General features: G+C 49.3%; 2 protein-coding genes across 3 annotated transcripts in view; one reads left to right on the top strand and one right to left on the bottom strand.

Annotated features, from left to right (window-relative positions):
• LOC142575764 (uncharacterized) overlaps nt 1-20,530 on the bottom strand; it is a 232,606-nt gene that overhangs the window by 56,632 nt on the left and 155,444 nt on the right. The gene's annotated exons all lie outside the window — the stretch shown is intronic.
• Nucleotides 1,328-13,898, top strand: LOC142573974 (uncharacterized). The gene is made up of 4 exons (XM_075683171.1): nt 1,328-1,450; nt 2,514-2,964; nt 7,984-8,145; nt 13,059-13,898. The coding sequence occupies exons 2-4, from the start codon at nt 2,596-2,598 to the stop codon at nt 13,851-13,853; spliced, it is 1,326 nt and encodes a 441-aa protein (XP_075539286.1). The 5' UTR covers nt 1,328-1,450; nt 2,514-2,595; the 3' UTR covers nt 13,854-13,898.

Here is a 20,530-nt window from a genome sequence, read left to right as displayed (position 1 = left end):
TACCAAATCTTGAATCGTGACGTAAAATGTTTATATTCTGCCTTCCTCATAAGTTTTATCTTTCAGCTTTAGCAGCACTAGTGATGTCACCAGCAAATCACCTCTCCAGTCGAACTGACCACCAGAAGACCATCTACGCTCCCCCCTGGAGAACTTCTGCTCATACTTGATCACTCTTTGTCGAATAATCCCGGGACTGGATCGATCTCCCGCCGGAAGCTGCGCACCTTATCAATTCCATCCAATTCTAGAAAACGATCCACGCCATCATCTTGTAATTGTTATGCCCATCCCTCATGTAATCTATTTACTTATCATACCTCAAAGGCCACGTGTACGGACGTATCCGGAGACTTCGAAATATAATAAATAAATAAATAAATAAATAAATAAATAAATAAATAAATAAATAAATAAATAAATTCCAAGGACCAAGACATTCACTTCTTTCCCGCCTTTCCCGTAAAGAGACAGAAAGACAGTGTTTTGGATCAGAGAGCAAACGGGTATAGCCGATATTCTAATTGGCATTAAGAGGAAGAACTGGAGCTGGGCAGTTCATATAATGCGTAGGTTAGATAATCAGTGCACCATTGGGGATACAAAATGGTTGCCAAGAGAAGGGAAGCGCAGTCGAGGACGGCAGAAGACTAGGTGGGACGATGAAATTAGGAAATTCATGGGTGCTAGTTGAAATCGGTTGGCGCAGGACACGGGGGTAATTGGAGATAGCAGGGAGAGGCCTTCGTCCTGCAGTGGACAAAAAATAGGCTGCTTCTTCTTCTGATAATAATGATACGGTGCCCTGCCTTTATAGCAGCGCCGCGGACACGTGGCCGAAGATTACCCAGATCCACCACTTAAAACTGTGATTTCGTGCATGAACTTATCGGTGACGAAAAATCACCTCAGCAATGCAGACGGCAGGTGCGAGCGATGACGTGCGTATAGCTCCTTTGCTACTTCAAGTACGAAGCTGTTGACATCGAGAGTCGATGTTGCTTGAGTCCTTTTACCACAAGCCACAAGGAAACGTAGAACTTCTTCCTCTACTATACGACGTAGGATGTGAATTTTTGTAGTCAACGCTCTGCGTCGAAACCCAGCCACTACGCTTGGGCTGAGCCGGCACGCCACAGAAAGGAGGACGAGACTCGCACTTGGGTGTGTGACGTGGATACCGGATGCCAGCGGTGCCATCTCGCACCGCCACCTCTCTTTCGATTGTCCAGGAACGTTCACGGGATGTCTGGATCGCGAAGAGGACAAAAAAAGTGTGGTACGCGCTGCAGCCACCGGGCGCGTGCCATCAAGTCGTGATGCGTGAAGAGATCGAAGCGCGGTCGTACGCGCGCTGGCTCTAACCGGCGCACCTGCCACTTCCCTTGTTCTCGCATTTTGGAACGGCGCATCCTCTTCCTTCTGGGACCGGAGTCGCGCGGAACCGGTGGTAAGTCCAGGAGGCCTTGCGCCGTCTCCCGTCTTACCAGTACGTGGCCTCCCTCTCCCTTCGTCCCTTCTCGGAGGGAAGGGGCGCGTCGTGATTGCCACGTATGGCAAGTTGCATAGCCAGTCGCCGTGGGCCCAAACACGAGGTGTCGTTGTTAGCAATCATCACACGGCGTATCTTGGGATAACCGCATGGAGCTGAACAGTTGTGTTCGAAGTACAGCGAAGGCTAGATCTCGTGCGAACCAATCGCTTCAGCGAAAGTTGGCTGGCCGGCCGACTGCGCGCTTCTAAGCCCTTTGTACAGCTTGCAGTCAGTCGGCGTCACGCGGATGGCGATCAGAGGCAGAGAATGGGGGCAAGCCCTACCTTTGTTTCTTTGTTTTGGTTGAACGACGCGACCCTGAACTCTCGCTGGAATGCACGGAGTTACCTGACCGGTGTAAAGGAGCAATTTCTAACATCGTTTTGTATAGCCTAGTTGAGTCAGTGCCTGTTCAGAGCTCAGTGCACGGTTTAGGCATATTATAACGCATGAAGCGGAGCATTCAATCTTTTTACGTGTTAACAGTGACCTAGGAACTTCTCTAACACGCTGTTCAGCCCAGTAAATCAGATTAAATATGCATTTTTGCAACGAACTCAGGAATTACATCGCCTACAGTATGGTATTGTTCCACCGAAGTGACACTACTCTCAAGTGGAGAGCATTTTGTTAAGTAACGACGCGATCACGAGCAGGACCTTCAATACTGCGTTTTATTTAGAGCCATTATTCTGTCATGTCCTGTGGTTTCTTTCTTGAGCAATGAATCAATTCAATTCTCGGGTATTGCATGTCAAAATCATGATCTGATTATGGGGCACGCCACATTAGGGGGTTGCGGATTAATTTTGACCACCTGGGTTTGTTATTTTTTTTTACCAGCACATAAGTCTATGTACATGAGCATTTTGCATTTAAACCTTATTCTTTCTTTCTTGTCCCTACGTTGCACTGTTTCTAAATTAAAGCAATGTGGGCTTCAGAAGCTCGTTCACTCATAACTGCCGACATCCCGCAGCAAAAACCTAGCAACAGACCACCCTGTCCCCGCGTCACGCGAAAGACGTCATCGTGTTCCACGGCACTTTTGTGTCTAGACGATGATGACGTCACCGACGGTCTTCGTCGTCAAGCAAGAGCCACGCAGCGACGGCGAAGGCGGCATCGAAGTGGCTGCTCCCTTATCGAACCTCGCCGAGGCATGCGGTGGCAAGAACTACGCGAACGCCGACGACAGCGGCGGGACCGGTGGAAACTGCGGCAAGTGCGGCACCTCTTCGGCCTCCAGGACTTCGTCGGACAAGGATCGCGTGAAGTGCTCCACCTGCAGCAAGGTGCTGGCCAACCGCACCACCCTGCTCAAGCACCTGCGCATCCACACGGGCGAGAAGCCGTATCCGTGCCCCAAGTGCAAGCGCTGCTTCCGCCAGAAGGAGCACCGCGACAAGCACGTGAACGTGCACACCCAGGTGGGCGGCTACTGGAAGCGCTGCGTACAGCGAAAGCTCGTTGTAGCGAAGGAGATAACGTCTTTATATTTGAATGCACGCTAAAGAGAAACGACTAATTCAGCTTAGACGTGACACCCCGGGTTAAGAGGATGTTCCACATCTGCTGTCGTGCTCGTGAGCGGCGCTAGCTAACACTCCCAGGGCTGATCTCGTACGCGTATGCACAAAAACCGAAATAAGTGCACGGGAGGAAGGCCGCCCATTGTCCGCTCGTGGCTTCCTCTAATCTCTACAATTTGCAGATTAATCTCACAATGATTTTCTCTTATGTCTACAATCTGCATATTGTTCTTCCGATGGATTTCCCTCATCTCTCCGTTATGTGCAATAGAAGGGTATTGACATTGACAAATGAAGGTCCAGGACCTCTATACCCCAGAAAAAGCACTAGCAAGTTCACCGCGCGACAAATAAATTAATATAATGGATTTTTCTTTTAGCCAGTTTCGGTTTCATTTTTACTGTGTTGTGACGTCATGACGTAGACAATAGCCACATGGTAGCCGGACATTGCGAGGCTTTGGCATTCGTCCCTGCTCACTCGGTCGCCTGCTGCTATGCTGCTACATCGGCCCCCATAACGAGTAGCAGTATAGTAGGACGCTAGAGCAAGCCGGAGTGAGTGACGAAAAGTCGCAGCAGAGTCCCGCACCCACGCGAGCATATTCTGTGTCATGACAAAGCGACGTCCTAGGAAACGAAATCGAAACTGACTCTATAAAAGCTATTATGTTAAATTATATAGGGCGCTTTGAGGCTTGCCGCTATTTTTTCTCTGGTTTCATTAACGAACCACAATTAGCGCAAGATCATAAACGAGTAGCAGAAAATGTTATGTCGGTACCACTTTAATCTCTCGATGGTCTTTCCCTTATTTGTACGCTTTGCACATTAATATTTTCATGGTTGCATTGAAAACACCAATGCGTGCAGCTTCTGACCGAATCAGACACTGTGCTGCAATAACGTTTCTTGGTGACCGCTGCCCTACAGAAATGTTCGACAAATGCGTACAGATCTTCAGTCTGGTGCCTCTGAATAGAAGGCGGGACCGTGGGCTAAATTTCAGCTCGGGCATCATCGATGAACGTCAATGAAGCGTATTAGGGCTAAGCTTCAAACTCACTCCAAACTGGCGCATCTCTTCTTTAACATTTCGTGCTGCTCGCGGAAAGCATCTAATGACGAGGCGAGCTCCGTTCCAGCCAGCTTTGAAGTTAATTTATCATTGGTGATGCCTCTGAGCGCCTTTTTCACAGCACGATCGCAAGTAATTTGTATTCCACTCCAGCCGCAGCGCTAATCGTCTAAGGCAGTTACAAGCCCCGCGATAGCCTTTTTTTTTAAATCTTTACAGTTTGCGCGTTGGCGTCGAGAAGCAGACGCGCCTTAACACAACGCACGGGAAAAGCAGCACACCATGCCTGGCTCTTAGGACGGGCTTTAGAGTGTCTCCTGTTTCTGACACGCAGATGCCGCGACGCTACACGATAATTAATGGAGTTTCGCGAAAAAGGAAAGATTGTCATTCATTTGTCCAGTAGCTCCGAGCTGCGAAGGAAAACACATATGAGTTTCTCGACTGAGTTTCTCTAAAAGAAAGCTACGCGGTTGAAGAAAAACTTCGTCCTGCTACGGAGGTCAAGCTCGGGGAACACGCGTTTCTGGGGCGCTCGTTCTACCATCGGAGCTAGCTGGTGTATATCGAAATACGCGGATTCAGTTCGATCTACTGCGGTTCGTCTGACGTATACACCTCGACAGCAAAAGGCTGGCTTATTTGCATTCCGCCTTAATCAGACGCGAGCTTCGCAGCCAATCACCGAGGTATATATATATATATATATATATATATATATATATATATATATATATATAGAGAGAGAGAGAGAGAGAGATTTGACCAAGACTAACGGAGACTGCGCCAGCCACGGAGGAATGAAATAAACTAAGAGGATGTATTGCGTCGTATTGCGTCATATTGCGTCACACAGTCAGCCTTGGCAATCCAACTCTCCTTTAAGCCACACTCTTTGGTTTTTCTCCAACACGTGACCTCTGAGACTAGACTCAGCTTATTCGCGGAGAATATTTGGCTTCCGGTAGTTTTTAATAGACGCGTCACTCGTTCGGCTGCGCTGCCGTGGCTCTACACTCTTAAAACACTTGCACACATTGGGGTGTGTATTTGTCCCACAACAATAATCATCATCTGTCTTGCTTGCGTTTCTTTGCTTGAAAACTCAGCGCTCGCTTCTCTCCCGTCGAGAATGCGGTGTCACACTGATTACGCACAAGCCGTTCGTGACTTGGAAGTACAGGGCTCGCAGCGTTAAAGAAAAGAAATACGGGCAAGACAGATGACGTTTATGGTTGTGGAACAAGATAAGCCCCAAGGGACGTAATCTTTTTTTAAGAGTGTATCTGCAGAGAGGGAGCACTATAAATCTATAGCGCGCTCTGACATGACCATCACGCTTTGGGATGGCTCGTTTGGCTTCAACCGTGTTGCTCCATGCTTCCCCCTAGTTGTTTCGTTCCTCCATGACGCCAGCGGTGGACACACATTGAGGGAACATGTAATGTTTTATTCTGCGTGTGCGTATACATGCCACCGTTTTGTCTCGAAATTAAAGGCTGGCACAGGCCGCACGCTCACGCGTATAGCTGCGTGTTCAACATGCGCGATTCGTTAGAAGTACAGCGTGATGACCGAAACGGCAGCGCTTATATCTTCAATTCATTAAGTTCATCATCAGCCTCATATTTTCGAAGTAAAAAGCAGAGGAAGAAGGCCTCTCGGAGATCTGCACCTGTCCATGCGCTGCGTCAGCTAACTTGACCCTGTGATGCGTGGTGCGATGAGACTTCACAATCTCATCACATCAGTAAATATTGCTCATTATCCTTGAAGTTGATCAAGTCTCTTCCAGGTGATAATCGGCGCGGAAGAAGCAGGAGGCAGGTCGGAGGTAACAAAACTGCGAAATATATTGCAGCGAAAATAATTGCAGTCAAATGCAGAGTTGGCAGAAGAACACTGATGAAAGAAAGAAAAGTAAACAGTGCCTTACTCTTCTACTTTTTCCTAAGTTACAGCCTTGGACAACTGTCCCTACATACGACCAAGCGACCAGTGAGACTCTGTTGGTCGAGTCCCACTGTTCGACCATTAAATGGTTATGGTCCAGGCAAGCGTTGCATCGTACGGAGTCTTACTACCTATCAGTTTAGTGATTACAACCTCGACTGAAAGGAATGGGTTCCAGACGGTCTTTAAATACACTTCAGTAACACACAAAAAAGCGGAGATGGCAACTGCCGGCCCGCCTCAACATTCCCTTAACCAATGTGGTTACAAGTGAATTTAAGTCCCCTACTGGGTTGTGCCTAATCGCGTTAGCAGAGCTTTTGGACTTTAGGCAAGCGTTTGGCACTCCTTCCCATATGGCTCTCTCTCTCTCCTTCCTATTCCCACGCTCTTAGCGATTCCTCGCTGCATGGGTGCCTCTAATTTTTGTCGTCATGTTCCTGCGTAGTTTGTCCGCAGGCCCACTCTCACAGACAAAGCGCACCTTACGCGCCCTCTCTGGTCGTGACGTCAGAGCACGTAACGAGCGCGCGCGAGGCTGTTGCGAGCAAGCGAGCAAGTGAGCGAGCAGGTGAGCGCCGGGAGAGGAGAAGCGAGAGAGGAGGGAGTGACGTCACATCCGCCCTGCTAGGCAAATGTTTAATCTATGCCAGGCAACTGTTTTCCATTAATTAGCCGGTTTAACATAACGCCACCTTCTTCTCTGTGACGCCATTAGCGACGTCATTACTTCCGCTTTCTACCTCCCGGTTTCCAGGAATTTCGATCAAACTCGAGCTCACGTGGCGGGTCTCTGAAGTCTACGACTCTGTGCTTTGGTGTGCGGTAATCAGTAAATTTTATTTCGAATTATTTCAGACACTTCAGTAATTCGCAGCTAAGCGTGTGCTATGATATTACATCTATAATGAAACATGAATTTTGTACTGTACTATGTTTTTCGGCTATTTATTTCTGATTTGTTTTGAATTTCGTCCCCGGTCATCTCAGGAGCTAACCGGAAGTGCTGCGCAGGAAACAACAGTGACACTCGATGCTTGTACCACTAAAAAAAATTGCCTATAATCTTGTCCATCATGACAGCCTCGTGGTGTCAGATGACTTTCCGTATTCGCCCTTGGCGTGACCGTAAATTTAGTTTGCAGGCTCTCCAGGCCTTACTCGATTTTTTTTAAAAAGTACAGGCTTGGACTCTAAGCTATGAGCACACCCACCGCTTATGTGGTGGGCTTGCGAGAGGATCCGAATGGTTTATCCTCTCCCGCCCTACCCCCAAGTGCCCCACCATCGTCAATCTTGTTCCTCTATGTTCCCTCTCCCCCAGCACAGAGCAGCTGGCTAGAGGAATATGCCTCAGGCTGACCTCTGTGCTTTTCTCATCATTAAAACTTTCTATCTCTCTGGCCAACAGTGCGTTGCGGACATCTGTCGCTAACATTATACAGGTTATGAACCTTCCAGCCTCAAGTTACCCTCCGAGTATGGAATAGAAAAGCTACCTGTGTTTGCAATGTAATCTGTACTGTCGTCTTGATGTATTTTATCTAGAGGTAACAAGGTAGCATGCGACGCGGTGTAGATTTCTCGGGCATCGAGTTCCTGCACTGAAGGTCCCGAAATCGAATACCAAGCCACCACGTTTCTTCAGACTTGACGAAACGCACGATTACGGAGCAAGACTAGGCGAGATCTAGCCGGGCTAAGCCTAGTCTAGTTTCAGCCATAGTAAGAAGAGCGCCTAATTAAGCAACGGATGACGCCCACTCTCTAGAAAAAGAATTCGCCATCATGGCGCAATAGTCGACCAGTGCCTGCCACACGAACCGCTTCAAGTACTATTGCACCAAACTAATGAGCGCGGCTTTGGCTCATCTACTCTTACACAGGGCAAGGCGTTCGAGTGTGTGGTGTGCAGCATGACGTTCGGAAGACGCCACTTCCTCGAGAAGCACATGCAATGCATCCACAAGCTGGACCTGAGGTCCGCCTTCGAGCAGCATGCAGTCATCTTCCTGGAGGGTTCCATTCAAGTTCAGCCCGTTCTCGAGGTATATACGATACAGCCTCTGTCTGACTAACATATCTTGAACAATACGAGGGAGACCCCTATGGCGCGGTGACGTTAAGCAGGAAGTACGTCGGCTCGAGCGTTTCGATCGAAGATGTGCGTGACAGCAAAGCGCGATTGCATCCTGTTTCTTTAAAGTATGCTTTACAGCTTAACTATAGATGACGTCCTGCCTTCATGAGTGAGCGTCCATGCATTCTGTTATTCAAGGTGCACTCACTTATCTGAATGGTTTATCCTCTCGTGCCTTACAACCAAGCGCCACATTGTGAAACGGCAGCCACATAGACGCTTATTTCGGACGCACACGCGAGGCAGTCATGGGGCCTACTTTCACGACGCGCAATCCGCTCGCTATATTTGCATGCACGGACTAATTGGATTCGTCGTCTTCGCTTAATGTACCACCAATCAGGTGGTTTCTGGAGAATTTATTACAGTGCTGGGCGATTAAGAAAAAGAGAAAAATAAAGAAAGGAAAGAAACACGCTTTTGAGGTTCTGTTTAGCAAAAGCGAGATGACAACACAACCAGGGAATTTGGTGAAAATATTACTTTCACTGAACCAAGGGTTTTGTCACTGTTTTGTCACTGTTTTGTCACTGTTTTGTCACTGTTTTGTCTTGGAATGGCCATTTCATTTTGATTTCGACGATTCTTGCCATTTTTTTGTTAGTTTTCCCATTTCGTCTATGGCTGGCAGGACGCCACGCCTACTTCATCACCGGTATTGATCACTCAGTCTAACGGGCGACACCAATATAATAGAATCCATAGGAAATAATCCTTACTTAATAAGGCTCCTGGTACTAGTGCCCCCGCGCGAACAGGAATCGAATTAGATATGCTTTATCAAGCCCGATATGTGTTAGGTGTGTTTCGCAGTGCCTGTCGTTTCCCAGCTCAAAAAGTACGTTCTCCAGCGCGAACCTGCAATAAATAGCACGAGCACGGACACTTTCGTATAAATGATTTGCACTAAACTGATAAAATGAATTTCGCCACGAAACCAAAAGTGCTTTCCGCTTTGTCACACTGCGTCTCTTTGCGAAGGAAGGAGGCGTCAAAATTTTCGGTCGCCAACCTTCTCCACGTTGTAGATTATTCTTCCCCAGCAAGAATTGGAGATAAATTGCGGTGCTCGATTTGTCGATCGTATAAGAAACAAAAATGGTCGCGCAACACCTCTTGCGCTCCCACTGCTGTTTCCTTGGTATCGTCCCTCTTGCCTTATACTTCGCCTCCGCTCTTCCTAAATATGGGCGTTCGATCCGGTCAGCTACAGCTGACTGACGCATTATCTGCGAGGTACTCGGACAGTTATGGCCTGGTCCTTTCTGTCACAGAAATCTTCCGGCCAGCTTCGTCTTCGCTTATCCGCCATCAATATCAGAGGAATCGACAGGATCATGACGCCACAAATAATAATAATATTTGGGGTTTTACGTGCCAAAACCACTTTCTGATTATGAGGCACGCCGTAGTGGAGGACTCCGGGAATTTCGACCACCTGGGGTTCTTTAACGTGCGCCTAAATCTAAGCACACGGGTGTTTTCGCATTTCGCCCCCATCGAAATGCGGCCGCCGTGGCCGGGATTCGATCCCGCGACCTCGTGCTCAGCAGCCCAACACCATAGCCACTGAGCAACCACGGCGCGTGACGCCACAAATAGGCAACAACCAGGGACAGAGAAGCGCAATATGGATAAGCACTAGCTAACCCAAACTTTAATGTTACATTGCCACGTATAGACTTCACCGTGCACCTAAAGTGGTTTCTGTGACACTTGCAGCAGGCAAGAGCTGGTAGATCGTGTCTTGAGGCGAGGAAATACTGGGATAAGAAAAGGCAAAGATTGGCTTTAACGTTCTCGGAAGCGGCGCATCTTGCGCAACAGCTGATAACACCATCGAAATTATGCAGCACGAGGAAACGTGACGTTGTGTTGATGCCACTTAAGCGCCCAGCTTTTCAGTAGCAACACCAGTTTACGCTACGTGATTACAAAAGCCATTCCTGCGACAATTAATGATTAAGAAAGATAACAAAAAAGAAACAGAAAGTGCCGACGGCAAACTATGTTAGCGCCATGAACAGGATGTACTCGCTGTAAAGTCTGTACCTCAAACACTTTCGTGCTCTTTAACACGACAAGCCGAAGTCATATGAAAGCGCATTTCATTTGGCAAAGAGGAGCTCAAGTTCGTTGTAAGTTTCACTAAACCACTAGAAGTCATGCATCAGTCAAATTTCACTACTACTCAGGCTAGAAAAGCGATAGAAAAGACACGAAGGGGGGTTTTTTGCAACGGTACTGCGCACGCATGCGAACATCTGTCATGTGTTCGGTTCTTACGGCGAAAAAAAAATACAAACATTTTCTGTTTACTAGAACAATGACTATGCGCATGTTCTAGTAACAGGCATAAAACACAGGAGCGGGCCGACCACAAACACTCTACAACTTAAATAGGAAAAGACACGTGTGATTATTTTTAACGCAGCATTAACGGTGCTTCATTGCAAATTCATCATAAATGGCGTGACCTAGTGCTCGCCGGGGTACTTATACATTATTCTCTTCCTGGCACCGCTTCCAATTAAAGAAGAACAAAACGAAAAAAAAAACGGGAGCGGCTCTGGCAGCTCGGAAAATCCCCATGTTTAGTTTAAGTCGACAGCGCTTCTCGCATTCAATCTCCTCGATACAGAGAATTGACGTGGCCACAAAAACAGGAAAGAAAGGTACTGGCATGCTGGCTTTTTAACGTAAGCTTCTTCAGCAGAGAAACACGAATTAATTATCGAATAGGCGCATTAATTAATGCATAGATGCGCACCTTGGGATGTGAATCACCCTGCATTGAGGTTTATCTCATGTTTTCTTTTTCTCTACAATTTAGCTCGCAGCAAGCCCTATAATGGTTCAATTTGAATGCTGCTGTAGCTAAAGCAACAAAGGAGAAGGCACATTGTATGAAACGCAACAAAATATATGCAATAAAGATGTTAAACTTTTATCTGCGCCCCTAATTTAGATTCCCAGTGTGCACTTGGTTGGACATTAATTTTTGTGTTGCAACTACAAGCAAGTTATAAAAAAAAGATATTGCCTCATAAATGGCGTACCGAAGCCGCGAATCTAACAGTGTCAAATGATTTAAGACTACCGCGAATTTTTTTTTCTCGAGACCCTGAAAGTTAACAGCGACGACTCCTTAAGAAAAGTTACGCCACGTCACCGGCATCGCACCTCTTCTGAATCCTACCAAGACGTAACGCTGTGATCGCTGTGAGAAGGATACCGGTGCCGATCCGACTGAAGGAGTATTTGAACAGTCGGTAGAGAACGCGCATATGTTAAAAAAATCCGGCGCCTTCGAATGCGCAGTTACGCAATATATGTCGGAAAGCAATCACACTATACAGTATTTTTTTTACGCCACACCTTCCTACTAACTCCTGAAAATATGTTGGGATAGCTTATCGACGCTATGTCGAACATGCAGCATTGAAAAAAAATATACATATTGAACTTCAGAAGGGTATAGGCTTGGGCTGGTTGGTAATACATGGTTACACTGGAAGCATAGCGCGGAAAGCACGATCGACAAAGACTAGACAGGACAAGCGCTTCTTCTGTCTAGTCTTCGTCGATCGTCCTTTCCGCGCTATGCTTCCAGTGTAACTATGTATTGAGACTATTTTGTGAAGTTGAAGTACCAAAACTGCACAGTTGGTAATGAGAGACACCGTATTCTGCAGGGTACGGGACCTATCCCGAGGGCCCCCTAAACCTTAACTACACAAGAGCACACTTCCATGCTGCCGCCATTATTAGCACGTCGGCCGCCGCTGACGGGAGTCGAATCCGCGACCTGATGCCCCACGGTATACAGATACGGCCACTCAGTGCGCAGTGCGGATAGTTATCGAGGAAGTCCTCGATAACATAGCTTACGAGGCTTAGACACAGACTTCGGGTACAAAAAGGAATGCTTATACGTTCTCTCACGCTCTTTCCTGAGGTGGTCCACCCGGCAAAGACGCCTTGCGCCTTATGCTAATTGAGTGAAGTCAGTGCAGATGCTATGTTAGCTGGCAAACGCCAAGGCCCGTGATGAATTAACAGCATTACAAGAGAAACAATGTCCGGGATAGCGAAATGCTTCAATTGAAATTATTTCCTTAAACGCCGCTTGGCCAAAAGGTTCGTGCGGTGTTTTCTACCATTATCAACAGGATCGGGAGGTCGTGGTCGGTAGATGACAAATAAATAAGCTTGAGCGAGAGGTATCGTAATATTATACCGGCCCTTGTACTGTATACTTAGAAGCCTTTAGAGGTCCTTTGGAATTTCGCTCTTTGCGAGTGACGTTGTTCGTAACGCTCGCCTACACTTAAAAGAAAGTTTCACGGATGTGCGAAATGATTTACTACCTTGATCTATTATAGCAAAGCTTTCGTTGCGATTCCTCCCGAATTTTCCTGGCCGTGGCTGCTGCTGCTATACTGCCTAAAACTCATACTTAAAGACGAAAGAAAGTATCGATGACGTTCCCGATGGTGGGGTCAAACCTTGGTCCCTCGGCACAGAGGCCCGGTGCTATAACTATTAGGCCGCAATCTCACGTGTGCTTCAACAGTATCAACGCCAACTCGGTCTTTGAGGCGATCACCGCGTGTGTCCCACTGCGTACCACGGGTGCACAAGCGCTCACTCGCCCGCTCGCCAGTTCCCTTCACGCCTACGACGCAGAGATGAAATTTGCAGATTTATAGTATTTGATTAACAGCTTCACGAAATCTTCGCTTACATAGATTCCAAGATGTGCGTTGGATCTGCATGTCTTTCTTCTCAAAATTCGCTCCTTTCTTGCCGCGTGCGCAGCTGCAGGTGGAAACCGTCGAAGCACCGCCGCGGGCCCCCAAGCCTCCTCCACCACCGGCGCACCGGTGTCCGGTGTGCCGCCGGACGTTCAGCCTGCGCTACAACCTGCGCCGGCACATGCGCACCCAGCACGGTCAGACGATCAACACGTGCCTCCACTGCGGCAAGGGCTTCAAGCGAGTCTCCGGCTTGCGCACGCACGAGAACACGCACTCGGACGCTCGCCCTTACCAGTGCTCGCTGTGCGGCCGCTGCTTTGGCCAGAAGCACCACCTCATGAGACACCACTTGGTGCACGCGCCCAAGATAAACATCGTCTGCTCCGTCTGCCAGAAAGGCTTCCGCTACGCGTCGACCTTCTTCGAACACATGGCCATCCACGATGCCGAAGAGGAGATGAAGAAGAAGAACAAGCAGGAGCTCCCCACGTCGCCGGAGGAAGTCCGAGAAGAAGGCGGGAGACCCGAGGAGGAAGCCGTCAAACACGTAAAGAAAACCACGGGTTCACTTGAACAGGAACGTGCAGAAGACCAAGCCTTGGCCATGTACACGCTCCAGACGACGCATCAGGAGCACCAGACGACGCACCAGACGATGCCTCAGGAGCAGCAATGGCTCCAAGAGGATTACGTTGCCATCGAGAACCTGGATTTGGAATGCATGTTTTGCGGAAGGCCAATGTTCGATCCTCATGAACTTTACCAGCACCTTCTGGAACACTGTAGAGAAACGTGCGGTGTCGATCGGGACGAATGCTGGGAAATTGGGGGCGCAGACGAGATACTTGGTCTCTGACCCTGCGGCCATTTCGAATATAAAACGCCCTTGTTTGAGGCCTGAGAGCGCGTCCAGTCTTATTAACTGCGCTTTGCGACAACAAGGATCTTGTCATACAAGACACTCCCCCCCCCCCCCCGCATATAAAAGAACTTTTGGTGAGGCATGCAAGACCTTACTTGCAAAATACTTGTGTAGACACTGTAATGTGTACAGTGTTTAGAGGCAAACGTCAAATGACAGGGAATTTGAGCTAGCTTCAAGCGCTGCGTACGCATTTTGTGTATGTCAAGAATAATTGTATCAAGAGCTCTCAAATAATTTCGTATTTTTGAATTGTCCTAATTTTAGGTGAGACGAAAAAGGTTAGAAATACCAATGGTCGTGAACGAAAGATAGCATAACAAAGATTGTAGCTGCCTGTAGCACAAAGATTCACTTTAAAGTCAAAGTGCATGTTCGTGTAGGGTAATAAGAGACAAAGAAGCTTACAAAGTTGTTTTTTTGTTTATATTCCGACTATTCTAAATAGCAATTCAGATTGATACATAAATCTAGCGGTTTAGGTTGCTTCGATGTTCGACTACTAGCTTCCGCGTACTTGAAGCTCGCACACACCGTATGTCTACGCAGTCAAACCTAAATCCCCCCCCCCCCCACCCCAAAGAAAAAATTGCGGCCCTGACGATTACTCCATAATTTTCCGCTGACGAGGAGCTGTACATTTATGGAGGAGCCGTTCCTTAATGTCACCATGTAGCCGACAACCGGAACTGCCACTACAGTTGAATTTGCCCGCTTGCAGAGGCACAAAGTGAGAAGAGTTGCTGTTTGCTATCAAGTAACGGATCAGTGCAAAGTGGTGTTCAAGTGAACACCAATCCTGAGCATTGCTTATGTAAACATTCGCTTGGTTGTATGACTGGGGCTGCTTGGTCGTGTTAAGGGTGTTACGTTTCGCCTACGACGCGCGGTATAGCCGGCGCGGATGCAACGGACGCCGGGGCTTCGTTCAAAGCGGCAGACATTTTGGCCCGTTTGGCGCCGCCGCTACGCCTCCCCGCCAAGCGCGTCCAGGCATGTTCCCATGCCACGTGTCTTCGTGTGCGTGTGTGTGTGTGTGTGCATGTTGGTGCCCACGCTTGTCGAAGCGCGGCAGCCGGGGAGAGGAGCTCCCCCAACTGTGAAGCGAGGAGGTCTGAACGGCGCCGGCCCGGCGGATGCGTCACCTATTCGTCCCAACGTGCCCGAGCGGCGCCGGCCCGGCGGATGCGTCACCTACTCGTCCCAACGTGCCCGAGCGGCGCCGTCACGTGCGCCCCCTTCCAGAGACGTTCCTTCTTGCCCTCGACTCCGAGAGTATAAGAGCAGCTGCTCCCGGACGCCGAGAGAAGGCTCCGATTTCTTCAGTTGAGTTACGTGCTCTCCCGTCTCTCCACTTCGGTCGACCTGACCGCCCGCTCTTTGCGATGCTAGAATAAACAAGTTGTTCTGTTACCAGTCGACTCATGCTTTGCCGGGACCTTCGGATGCTTCCAGTTGTGCCCCAGGCCGCCAGGCCAACGCTACCCTTGGGGCTTGCGACCCAGGTGCAACAACGGGCGTCAGCGCTGAGGTTTCCAACAACTGGTGGCAGCGGTGGGATCGCGACAACGGAGGCCAGCAGCGAAGATATGCAGTTGACTGTATGCTGAGCAGCACAACGACCATCCGGGAGCAGTGCAACGAGCCCTGTGTGATGACTGGTTGCCTGCAGCGGAACGACTGCGCTGAATTCTTGGCTGCGAGGTTTGGTGAGTGCGGGACTTTCTTCTTCTGAGTTTTGCCAGGCTTTTGTTAGTGTCAGAAACAGAGCTGGTAATTGTGGTTGTCGTTGCTGCCGGGTTAGTTTGCGGCAAGACAATAATAGGCAGTAGAGAAAGCAGCATTCAGAGCAGCCATGGATTTGAAGTCGTTGCGCAAACCGAAATTGCTGGAGCTTGCAAGAGAGTTGGGTCTGGATGTCTCGGACAAACTCAGAAAACCAGAACTGCTAAGGGCTATTCTTGAGTTAGAAGCTGAGGATGACGAGCTGTCGGAATGCCTTGAGACCATTGAGGAGAGGGAGACTGCAAAAAGACAGGAGCGCGAACTTAAAGAACAAAAAGAGAAAAAAAAAGAAGAGCGCGACCACGCTTTGGAAATGAAGCGTCTCGAGGTAGAGATGGAACGCGCTCGTAATGGAAGTCAGGCACACGGTGCAGGAGAACGCGTATTGTTCAATATGACTGACCTGATGCGGCCGTTTAAGCTTGGAGAGGACATTGGTTTGTTCCTGGTTAACTTTGAGCGAACGTGCGAGAAGCAGGGGTTCTCTCGGGAAACGTGGCCACAGCGCTTGCTCACTTTGTTACCCGGCGAGGCGGCCGACGTAGTCGCTCGCTTGAAGAGAGAGGAGGCAGAGGATTTCGACAAAGTGAAATCGAGTCTGCTAAAAAAGTACAGGCTGTCAGCGGAGGCTTTCCGTCGGAAGTTTCGGGAAAATGAGAAAGGCAAAAGTGAGTCATATACAGAGTTTGCCTACAGGCTTATGTCAAACATGCAGGAGTGGCTCAAAGAAGAGAAAGCGTTTGGTGACCACGAACAAGTTCTGCAGTGTTTCGGGCTGGAACAGTTTTATAGTCGGTTACCTGAGAACGTGCGGTACTGGGTCTTGGATAGGCCAGACGTTTGTACGGTGGCTAAAGCCGCCGAGCTAGCCGAGGAGTTTGTGACGCGTCGGGCTCGCGGAGCTAAGGACGGTCAAAAGGGTGAATTTGGCTCGAAGTTTGAGAGGCCGAAGTTCACGCCCATGAGATTAAAGGGGGACACACGTAGTGCGGATGCGAGTGAAAGCAGTCCGACAGAACGTAAGGAGACGGCGGCAGCCGAAGCCGAACGCAGAAAGCGGTTTGAGACGAGGCAAGCGCGCGTGTGTTATACGTGCCAGAAGCCGGGTCACTTTTCGGCGCAGTGTCCGGAAACAAAAACAAAAGTCGTGTTTTTGTCATTATGCAGCACTGACGAGAACATGAAGCTTCTCGAGCCTTACATGCGAGACCTCCTCGTGAACGGGAAAGAGTGCCGAGTGCTTCGCGATTCCGCAGCTACGATGGATGTAGTTCACCCGTCTTACGTAGAACCCGATATGTTCACGGGCGAGTGCGCATGGATCAAGCAAGCCGTGGAAGCTCATAGCGTGTGTCTGCCCGTAGCAAAAGTGCTTATTGAAGGACCTTTCGGAGCACTTGAGACGGAGGCCGCAGTGTCATCTATGCTGCCCCCCCAGTACCCGTACCTATTTTCGAACAGGTCCGATCACCTGCTGCGCGAGAAGGGGCTTTTGTTTGGTGAGGCTAGCGTTCAGGCCTTAACCAGATCGAAGGTTCGGGAGCTCGCTGCAAAGGCGGTAGTTGCGGCGCCGACGTTGTCGAACAATGAGAAAGGGTCAGAGGCGCAGCAAGCTGATATTCAGAGCACGCCCGAACTGAATAAAATTGAGCCTGTAACGTTAAAGGCACCAGATACTGGAGAGGAAATTACCGATGCGGGAAAGTTAGAAGAGCTATCTGCAGATTTGCTCATCGCGCCTACGTCAGACGGACTTGATAGGTTGCTAAAAGTCAGCCGCTCGGCTTTGATAGCCGAGCAAAAGAAGGATGGCAGCCTAGAAAACATATGCTGCATTGTCAAGGAAGGTATCGCCAAGAAAAATGCTCGCTTTGTGGAAAGAGGTGGGGTCCTGTACCGGAAGTATCTAGACCGCAGGGGAGTGGAGTTCGATCAGCTGATCGTGCCTCAATGCTATCGTCAGGATCTGTTGCGCTTGTCGCACGGGGGTTCGTGGTCCGGACACCTAGGAGTTAAGAAAACTAAGGACCGTCTCTTGCAAGAGTACTATTGGCCAGGGTGTTTTCGGGACGCAGACCACTTTGTGAAGACATGTGACACCTGTCAGCGGGTGGGCAAACCAGGGGATAAATCGAGGGCGCCGTTGAAGTTGGTACCTATCATTACGGAGCCTTTTAGACGGCTCGTTATTGATACAGTGGGACCTCTGCCGGTAACAGCCACGGGGTACAGACACATTTTGACTGTGATCTGCCCAGCGACAAAGTTCCCTGAGGCAGTGTAGCTTAGAGAGCTCAGCTCGGTTGAGATAGTCAATGCACTACTGTCCATATTTGCGCGAGTTGGTTTTCCTGCGGAAATCCAATCAGATCAGGGCACAGTGTTTACTAGCGCTTTGACGACAGCCTTTCTCGAAAGGTGCGGGGTAAAGCTGTTACACAGCTCAGTGTACCACCCACAGTCGAATTCCGTTGAGAAGCTCCACTCCGTCATGAAGCGCGTGTTGAGAGCATTATGTTTTGAACAACAAACGGACTGGGGGCTGTGTCTGCCTGGGGTGATGTTTGCATTGAGGACCGCGCCGCATGCGGCTACGGGGTTTTCGCCAGCTGAGCTGGTGTACGGTCGCTCGCTGCGATCTCCGCTTCGTATGCTTCGAGAGTCGTGGGAAGGCAGGGGCGACGACCCAGTCGTGGTGGAGTACGTGCTTAAGCTCCTCGAACGCTTAAGAAGGGCACAGGAGTTGTCAGGTGAAGCAATGGCAAAGGCCCAGCAGAGGGCCAAGGTTTATTATGATCGGACAGCCAGGGCCCGTCGTTTTGAGGTGGGCGATGAGGTCATGATATTGCGCACATCGCTAAAAAACAAACTAGACGTGCAGTGGGAGGGCCCAGCACGAATTGTTCAAAAACTGTCGGACGTCAACTACGTGGTGAGTCTGCCAGGAAAGCGGAAAGCACAGCAAGTTTACCACTGTAATCTGCTCAAACCATATAAACAACGGGAAGCAGTGGTGTGCATGATGGTAAACGTTCCTGAAGAGCTTCCGGTCGAGCTTCCGGGACTAGGCTCAGTGACGAACAGGAAAGACACCGATCAAGTCATTAGTGACTTAATCAGTAGAGCATCGCTGTCGCCTGAGCAGAAAACCGAACTACACCAGCTCTTACAAGAGTTTCAAGGTCTGTTCTCTGAGAGGCCTGGTAGGACTTCTGTCCTTACTCATGACATAGAACTTACCTCCCCAGATCCAGTACGATCCAAGGCGTATCGGGTGTCACCCCGCCAGAGCGATATTATGGAGGCTGAGGTAAAGAAAATGCTACAGCTCGGTGTTATTGAGGCGGGTGAGAGTGATTATACCTCCCCTTTGATTTTAGTTGAGGTACCGGGCAAGGAACCTCGTCCTTGCGTCGACTACCGCAGGCTTAATTCCATCACTAAGGATCAAATTTATCCGATCCCTAACATCGAGGAGCGCCTTGATAAAGTTAGTAGCGCTCAGTTTATTTCCACCCTAGATCTTGTCAGGGGTTATTGGCAGGTTCCACTTACAGAAGAGGCTAGTAGGTATGCGGCGTTCATTTCACCAATGGGAACGTTCCGTCCTAAAGTTTTGAGTTTTGGTTTGAAGAACGCGCCATACTGCTTTTCAAGCCTCATGGATAAAGTGTTGCGGGGACAGCAAGAATTCGCTTTACCGTATCTAGACGACGTAGCGATATTCTCCGCATCCTGGTCTGAGCATATGGCACACTTGCGGGCAGTATTAACCCGCCTGCGCGAAGCGGGCTTGACAGTCAAGGCTCCCAAGTGCCAGTTAGCACAGGCCGAGGTTGTCTACCTCGGTCACGTGATTGGTCGGGGTCGTCGCCGCCCCTCTGAAATAAAGGTGGCCGCTGTGCGAGACTTCCCGCAACCGCGCACGAAGACCGATATTCGGTCGTTCTTAGGTGTCGCCGGCTACTATCAGAGGTACATCCCAAGGTACTCTGATATCGCGGCTTCCCTGACGGATGCTCTAAGAAAGACAGAGCCGCAAACAGTCGTCTGGGACGAGACAAAGGAAAGAGCTTTTAGCGCCCTAAAGAGCGCCCTAACAAGCCAGCCAGTGCTACGATCGCCCGACTACACAAAAGGGTTCGTTGTTCAGTGCGATGCTAGTGAGCGAGGCATGGGCGTTGTACTGTGCCAACGGGAAAATGGAGAAGTGGAACACCCCGTCCTGTATGCTAGTCGTAAGCTGACCAGTCGTGAGCAGGCGTACAGCGCCACCGAGAAAGAGTGTGCGTGTCTCGTATGGGCCGTTCAGAAATTGTCATGCTATCTAGCCGGCTCGAGGTTTATCATTGAGACGGATCACTGCCCTCTCCAATGGCTGCAGACCATCTCTCCCAAAAATGGCCGCCTCCTGCGCTGGAGCCTCGCTTTGCAACAATATTCCTTTGAGGTGCGTTACAAAAAGGGGAGTCTCAACGGTAACGCCGATGGCTTAAGTCGAAGCCCCCAACGTAGGAATCAGCCTCAAAATTGTGTGTTACTGATGTTTTTCTTCCTGAGGCAGGATTTTTAACATATTGCTTTTGTGTAGTGTTTCAAAGTGATGATGTGCTTTCTAGTGCAATTTTCCAATTTGTGGACGCGTTCTGAGTGCTGCTAGACTACTGTAAGGAACTAGGCAGTGGTATAAAAGGGGAAAGAGCCTGGCAGGGCTTAGTGACGGTTGTGCCGTGCTTGCTGACTGACCGGTTGAGTTTCGGCGTAGTTCTAACGCTTGCCGGGAACGAGAACAAAAATGTCAACTCTCCCGAAGTCACTTTGCAGTG

Source organism: Dermacentor variabilis, chromosome 3, assembly GCF_050947875.1.
Source record: "Dermacentor variabilis isolate Ectoservices chromosome 3, ASM5094787v1, whole genome shotgun sequence".
Classification (NCBI taxonomy): domain Eukaryota; kingdom Metazoa; phylum Arthropoda; class Arachnida; order Ixodida; family Ixodidae; genus Dermacentor; species Dermacentor variabilis.
This window is presented reverse-complemented; position numbering and strand designations above follow the sequence as displayed.